Here is an 8,400-nt window from a genome sequence, read left to right on the forward strand (position 1 = left end):
CTAGAGACAGTCTCTCTCTGTCTCTGTCTCTCTGTATGAGAGGATGAAAAAGAATATGTATTTTCTTATTTTCTTGATGTTGTTGAAGATGAATTTTCTGTTGCTTCTGGATTTCTATATATTTTATTTTACATAAGCTAAAGTGTTGTTATGGGTTCTGTTTAATATATATTTTCTCTCAATAGTACTTTCCATGCATATTTTAAAATATACTCACTTTGATTAATGACTTGTATAGTAAATTTAAATTTATGCATGTAGAATTACTGCATAAAGCCAGCAAATGCCTAGGGAAAGTACATGAAATTTTCTGAGTTTTATGTACTGGAGACAATGGAGTCTCCGTGGCCTTCTGGTAAGCTGAACCTCCAGTCGCCAAAAGTAATGATTGTTGTGGCAACCTTTCTGAGAAGCAAGTGACATGTCATATTAAATGCACATCCTAACTTCCATCACGGTTCTACTTTCAGTGACCATAATGAAGCGCGAAAGGCACCGGATATGACATTCTTCCTTTGTAATGCTCTCTCTCTCTCTTTCTCCCTCTCTCTCTTTTCTTCCCTTAGCTCCTTGTGAAGGCAACACATTCTTCTGCCACAGTAACATGTGTATCAACAACACTCTTGTCTGCAATGGGCTCCAGAACTGTGTGTATCCCTGGGATGAAAACCACTGTAAAGGTAATGGAAACAGAGCAATAGAGTGGGAAGGAGGTGTTTCTGCAGCAGTCATACAAAACAGAGGGTGTGGTTTTGTCTGTCTTTGTGTATGTCTTATAGTCGGTTTGTAAACAGTTGATTCCTCGGTGTGTTCCGAGATTTCCTCATTCATACTGAAAGGGACTCTCCTTACAGTTTAGGACACTCACTAAAGAGACCTGCAGAGAACCTGGAGAGCCAAGGGGAGAGAAGAGTAGCTACCTCACTTCTCTATGACACCTTTCTACTTTATTACATTTCTTTTATTTTCATCGATTCCAGCTTTTTTGCACATAGTATAGATATAAAATATTTGGAAGGATCATTTCTGTTTTCAATTGAAATTTTTCAAAATTATTTTTTTTCTACCCTATGAAAGAGTTCCCTGCCCTGTGGGCCAACCCACAACCAACCTATAGTTATTTAAATAGGACTTGTTGTCTGGGTTATGTTCCAGTTTAGTTAACATGAAGAAACAATTCATTATTAGAGTCGAATGTTAATGCCAATTCAAAGGAAGGTAAATAAGAAACACATTTCTGTAACATAATTAATAAAAACCAGAGACAGATATTGGGGTTCAACCTGAAGGACAAGAAAACAACAGCCACTGGATCTTACCTCTTCCTCAATCAGAAATGGCGATTCTGCCTCCAAGAATCCTCAGAACGGGACTGTGTGTCTGAAATCTGTCTCCTCCCGTCTTATATTCCTTTCTAAAGTTGGGATTAAAGGCATGTACCGCTACTGCCCGGTTTCTATGGCAAACTAGTGTGGCTGCTAGGATTTAAAGGTGTGTGTCTCCACCGCATGGCCTGTAAGGCTGACTGGTGGGACTCTTCTACTCTCTGATCTTCAGGCACGCTATATTTATTAAATACAAATGAAATATCATTACACATTCCCACTTAAATTTTAGGATGATCTATTAAAATACTTTCTGCAAAGAGAATCAGGGAAAACCTGCTCAGTATCCATTGACCTAATAAATCAGTGAGAGGAGTTTGTCCAGTGAAAACTATTTTGATAATTAGTGTTAGTCATGAATTCAGTCTAATGAACCCCCAGTGAACAGCTAGGAAATTAAAGGTTTTCTGAATCATCCCACACCTTAGTGTTAGGGAGTAGCCATCAACATTAGTTTGTTGCATGCAAAAGAATATGATAAAAATATCAAAATAAGAGGACGATCATGAAAATTCATTATAAAAACACACTGTGTCTTTTCTAGAGAGTAAAACCATCTTTGAAATCTTAGCTAATCTTCTTGTGATAGCAAAGCTTACTTCTTATGACAGCTCATAATTTACTGGGGTTGGTTCTCTGTCTCAGCATATCGTATAGCCTAAAGGAACATTCCATCTGTCCTTGAAATGAATCACATTTGGTCTGTGGACGGTATTTATGACTCCACATCTGGTATACTCATAAAGCATTGTATAAGTCATTTCTTTTTCTGTATCTTCTGCAGGACTAAAAGAATATATTATCATTTTCTTTATCATATAATATTGGATGACCTCCTTTTCTACCTACATTAGTAAAACTTTTATTTCACCTGTCTTTGAATTCATGAGTTTTCATACCGTCCCCAAAATGAACTTCCTTAGAACATTTGATAATCTAAAGGTTTAGGAACATTTTTTTTGTCGTAAAGTGTATTTGTTTGCATCCTACTTTCTTTGAATGTCTTTCTGCACTTCTTTCTTTAGCTCATTCTACTTTCTATATAGGAAATGTTTACTACTATTGATGTATAATTTAATATTAATTTTTATCCATTCTGACTGTCTCTGTTGTTTCATTATGTTATTTAATTTATTAATCTATAATGTCTATTTTCCATATTGGGTTCATACTGTTTGTCATGTTTTGTTTTAATAGGTTTCATACCTTTTCATCTTTTACAGTCTCTTTTACCCTAAGTAGAATATATTTTACTGTTACATTTCCTTTTTAGTGTTTTTCAATATTTTCATTTTTTATTTTTTCTGTGTTGGCTTAGGAGCTTACAACACACCTTAACTTTTCAGTATATTTTCTTTTTTCTTTAGGCTGGCATTTCTAATGAAATAAAGAATTTTTCCCTGTGTGTGTGTATATATATATATATATAATAGTAATGAATATATACATACATATATATATATATATATATACATCTTATACAGATTTCACCCATTATTTTACAGATTATACTTATGTATCTTACAACCTCAACAGAACATTGTAATAATTACTCCATTGTATCATTCTATTTTCAGGATAGAAACAGAATAAGGGAAGACTATATCAGTACTCTTTGCCATAAACTCTTCCTGCTTTTTGTTTCTGTTTCAGGGAATTATATTTGGAGATTTTCCTTACCAATGTGTCCTCTTTTAATGTAAGCAATGGTTTCACTCCCAGAAAATTCAGTTCAACTACTGTTACCAGAAACCACATTTCTACAAAGTGTAGGCTTTATAATACAATGATGCACAGAGCTCTCTGTGTTTTTTAAGAAACAAATTGAGTATAAAGAAAGAATTCTTATGAATTTTATGTATACTTACGTATGTCCATCTCCCTCTCTTGTCTTTCCTGCCTCCCTCCCTCCTCCCTCCCTCCCTCCCTCCTCCCTCCCTCCCTCCCTCCCTCCCTTCCTTCCTTCCTTCCTTCCTTCTTTCTCATTTGCCATTGCCCTGGCTTGCTTATGTGCCAGTCAAAGACCTTTTAGTCAAAGGCCAGTCTTGTGATTATTGATTCATTTTTTTTCATGTAGTTAAATTTGATGATAATTTTGTTTCAGTTTTTAAAGCAATATTACTAGATAGTGAATTTAGGTGTAGAGTTATTTATGTGATCTTTAATTTGATTTTGCTTGTAGTACTTTTAATCTGTGAGCACTTGCTTCTCTGACCTCCAATGACCATCAGTCACACCATAATCTGTATAGACCCTTTCTCTGGGTGTATCATTTCCCCTTTGCTGATTTCTTTATTTTCTTTTCCTCTATATTTTCAAAAGCTCTTCTAATCGTATAAGTCTGAATGTGTCTTTTACATTTATTCTGCTTGAACCTTTTTGAATTTGAAGATGAGTTTTATCATTTATATAGGAAGTTTTAAACTTTTGATTAAAAAAGGTAGTTGTTCTATGCTCTCTTTTCTCTTCCTATGTGCTTTTGGCTGATTACTTGATAACCTTTTCTGTTGCTATCTTCACTTCTCTGCATATTTTTTCCAGAAGTCTTTTTTTGTTTGTTTTGTTTTGTTTTTCGAGACAGGGTTTCTCTGTGGCTTTGGAGCCTGTCCTGGAACTAGCTCTTGTAGACCAGGCTGGTCTCGAACTCACAGAGATCCGCCTGCCTCTGCCTCCCGAGTGCTGGGATTAAAGGCGTGCGTCACCACCGCCCGGCTTTTCCAGAAGTCTTATTCCTCCATCTTTGGCTTTGCAGATGGAGCCTTGAGGCATTATGTACAACTTGCCTGAAATACAGCAGATGATTTGGAAGAGGGAGAGAGTCACTGCTTAAATCCCGTAGATGATCACTCTTCCTGGAGAATTCTCACATTTAAGTTTAATTTTACAGAATGTATTAATTCCTTTCATACCTCTGCACGACTGCCTATCTGCAATTATCCTTTCAAGCTTCTGTACATGTAGGATCTCTTCTGAGCACATTCTCTCTCCCATGCCTCTGAGTTCTTTTCTCATAGATGCCTGCTGGCTGTCCACTGATAGGAAAATGCCCAGACCTTCATTATACCAGAGTTTTCCTGGTCAATTTTTATAATAATTTTTGTTTGAGAAAAATATGCGCAAGTTCTTATGCTTCCATTCCAAAAATATCTGCTGTGGTTTTGTTTTGAATTATTCTCAGTATCAAAATGTTGTGGTTCCTATAACTTCAGTTTTCCTTGTCAAGCAGCAATAAAGAAAGGCAGAGACATTCATTTCTGGTTTGGGATTTAGAGATTCTCTTATGACTAAGAGGAGAAAATAAATTAGAGTTCAGGAAATTATCACATCTTTCAAAAATGATGTTTTATAAGTATTATGCAAATTTTAGCAGGTATATATATTTGTACACACACATTACAAATATGTATGCAGGTATGCATTCAAAGTAGGACGTGAACAATAAGATAGTCGTTTATATGAATGAAAAATAGGGCCTCGTGAAAACAGAATTTGTATTTTGAAGCATTGTTGTGTGATAATTTAGGGTTGTGAGAGTTGTATGCTCAGCCCATTTTGTTTTAAGTTTTGGATTTGCATTTGGAAGGCGATATTAACGTGTGGTGGGTTGTTTCTCCTCTTGTCTGTCTGTTGTTTTTACTCTCTCCTACCTACAGAAAAGAGGAAAACCAGCCTGCTGGATCAGCTGACCAACACCAGCGGGACGGTCATTGGCGTGACTTCCTGCATTGTGATCATCCTTATTATCGTTTCTGTCATTGTACAGATCAAACAGCCTCGTAAAAAATACGTCCAAAGGAAGTCAGACTTTGACCAGACCGTTTTCCAGGAGGTGTTTGAGCCTCCTCATTATGAGTTATGTACGCTCAGAGGAACTGGAGCCACGGCTGACTTTGCAGATGACTTTGAGAATTACCATAAACTGCGGAGATCATCTTCCAAATGCATTCATGACCATCACTGTGGATCCCAACTGTCCAGCGCAAAAGGCAGCCGCAGTAACCTCAGCACAAGGGACGCTTCCATCTTGGCAGAGATACCTACCCAGCCAGTTAAGCCCCTCATCCCACCCGTGAACAGAAGGAACATCCTGGTCATGAAACACAACTACTCGCAAGATACGGCAGATGCCTGTGACATCGATGAGATTGAGGAGGTGCCCACCACAAGCCACAGGCTATCCAGACATGAGAAATCCGTCCAGCGGTCAGTATCCATAGATATGTGATGGCAGCCATTAACTGAAGACGGAAATGATCGCACGGCATTGTGTTCTAGTCTGTCTTCATGCTCATTGCCCCTCTGAATGATAGTTGGAACCAGTATCCTCCTTTCCCCTTCTTTCTCTTCCTAGTGCTTTCTCTTTGTTTTTATATCCCATTCATGTGCATGAAGCATACATGTGTGTGATGACACATGTGCACACAAACCAAAGATATTTTGTTTATTTCTTTTATATACATAAACCATTTTTACAGAACACAGGACACTTCATTTAGAGTAGAGATTTATGCAACCAATATGCCTCCATATGGTCATAGTTGTTTCTGTGGTCAATATAGTTTAGGACATAAAATAATATTCTAATACTGTTGCCTTACCAAGATAACTCTACCATCTTATTGAATATTTTTAATTAAAAAATAAATACTTTGCAATAGAATCTATTTATTTTGGTAAGAAAATAAAGGTATATTTTCTCCATATAATGTAATATTTAGATTACAGTTATATTTTATAACATTGAATGAGAGAATATTATAAATTTTTATTTAAATATAGAAAAATTTGGAGACATTTTATTCATTTTTCTTTATACATATATAAAGTATTATGTGTTACATGTTAATATTTCTAAAATTAGTAAAAGTATTTGGGCAGAAAATTTGGATTTAGTAGCGACTTATTTTCAAAATTCCAATATGCATCTAGATTAATTATGTTGTGTTTTTCATGTTTACTATAATTTATCTAATTACATAGAATTTATGAATGTTTTCATTAAATCTAAAATATCTAAGTTGATTTAATATATTCGTGCATGCTGATGAAATTCCACTATTTTCATTGCTTTATTAACTTTAAGTATGCTTTTAAAGTAAATATATGTATTTGTATTTTGTGCAAATATTACTTTGTTGAATGAAATAGCCATAACATTCCAGGTTCTGCCTCATTGGGTCTCTAAGCAAACATGAATCTGAATACAACACAACTAGGGTCTAAAACGCAAACTCAAGGTAAGCAGACTCCCTTGACTCCTTCAACCCTTTGTCTGTTCTGTTTTGTTGCAACTGTCTTGCAGTATGTCAAAGAATGTGTTATTTATCCTTTATTTCTTAAGCTATGATTTTCATGACATTTCATATTTAGAAGTATAATAAATGCAATCATAACGGAGTGATTATTCTTAGTATACATAGCTTTATGACAAATTCTAGTATTCTTCAATCAAGTATTATTCAACTACAGAATAAACTAATATTTTCTTTGTAAGACAAAGATAATAAAAGCAATTAACTATCTTCCAAAGACTAGCTTGGGAAACCTATGCTTTTAAAAAAATTAAAATAAAACGTTTCACTCTTAAAGTCACTGAAGTGAATGCATTTGACTTGCAATTGCTGACATTATTTGGCTATATTCTATTCAAACATAACACCAAGTATTTGGTAGTATTTATACAATGTATGTGCTCTTAATTTTGCATGATTATTTAGCTTATCTCTTCAAAATTAACTGTGGCATGCTGATCAAATTTTATGAAATAAAATTTGAATGTTTTGTGTTTTAAAGGCCTCATAACCTTCAGTTGTGTACACGTGCACTTATCTGTCCTGAACGGTCACAGAGGCCTTACACCTTCACTTGGCAGTCTATGTTTATTTTACTCTAACTCATCTCCAATTAAATTTGCTTCACAGCTAATCTCCTCAAAATTCTTCGAGCCTATCAACTGTTCTTGAATTAGGAGAATGCATCCCATGCTCTGTATGACCTTAATAAGCTGGTGTGTTTGTTGAATCTTTTCCTTGGGGGAAAAATGTTTTAACTGTGCTTTGTTTCCAGAGAATCATTTATACAAACTTGGGGACTGTGAAAAGGGAGCTCTGTAGTGCATTGTGAAAAGTGGACATATTTCTAAATTCATTCCACTGCCTTGACCCAAACCTAAGAGTTACAGATCTGTGTTGTTCCTTCGGCAAGACACCCCTGCTGCTGCACAACGCTGTGTCCATTTCCTGATTTGGTTGCTGGTCACCAAGTGCTCCTTAGATTTTAAATACATTCTAAGATTTATGGAAACTTGAAGAAGAAATTAGTTCCTGATTACGACTACCCCAGCTTTACTTTGATCATCAATTTCACTTTTACTTGTGTGTTGTTCATGTCTTTGTTACATGATTGTACCTGTGTGATCTGTGAGAAAAGCCACAACTCTGGGTGAACCTTGTGTTCCATGTGCACTGTTTTCATTATATAGACTGCTTGAGACTAGTGCATTCCTGCGTGATTTTGAGCATACTGCTATGGGAAATGCAAAGGTGGATCATGGAAACACCAGCTAGACGTCCAGGGGACTGTACACACCCGTTGTTTCATTATAATTAAATGCAGTAAAACAATGAGTAAAATCTAGATTGCAATAAGACAAATCTCTCCCCTCTCTCACTCTGTCTTTCTCTCTTTGTCTTCCCCTTATTATTTCTATGTACCCCTGGTTTCCTTTTTGCTTTTATCAATGGAAGATACCAAGTTTCATAAATGCTTTTTTGAAATAAGGTATTTTACTAGTCACACCGTACAAAAGAATTTTGTTTGATTAAGCACTTAGCAATATGACTGAATTGACAGTTTGAGAAAATACCCTGCATGTCAGTACTGGATATTTAGGTTGGAAAAAAATGCCCTCTTTATTAGACACATTGTACAAAGCATGCATTCTCAAATACTGCTGTTACTCTTCCATTTCTTTGTGTCATATGCTTGCTACTTGTAACTTTTATATAATATATAT

At 35.5% G+C, this 8,400-nt stretch overlaps 1 protein-coding gene across 1 annotated transcript in view; it reads left to right on the top strand.

The window, feature by feature from the left end:
* Neto1 (neuropilin and tolloid like 1) overlaps positions 1 to 6,608 on the top strand; it is a 101,665-nt gene extending 95,057 nt beyond the window's left edge. Inside the window, exons 8-10 of the mRNA XM_038331024.1 lie at positions 567 to 680; positions 5,039 to 5,588; positions 6,548 to 6,608. Of these exons, the coding sequence (XP_038186952.1) occupies positions 567 to 680; positions 5,039 to 5,588; positions 6,548 to 6,608 (725 nt within the window). The remainder of the gene's footprint in view (positions 1 to 566; positions 681 to 5,038; positions 5,589 to 6,547) is intronic.
* Positions 6,609 to 8,400: the final 1,792 nt, after the last annotated feature.

The sequence above is a fragment of the Arvicola amphibius genome, chromosome 5 (assembly GCF_903992535.2).
Source record: "Arvicola amphibius chromosome 5, mArvAmp1.2, whole genome shotgun sequence".
Taxonomy (NCBI): domain Eukaryota; kingdom Metazoa; phylum Chordata; class Mammalia; order Rodentia; family Cricetidae; genus Arvicola; species Arvicola amphibius.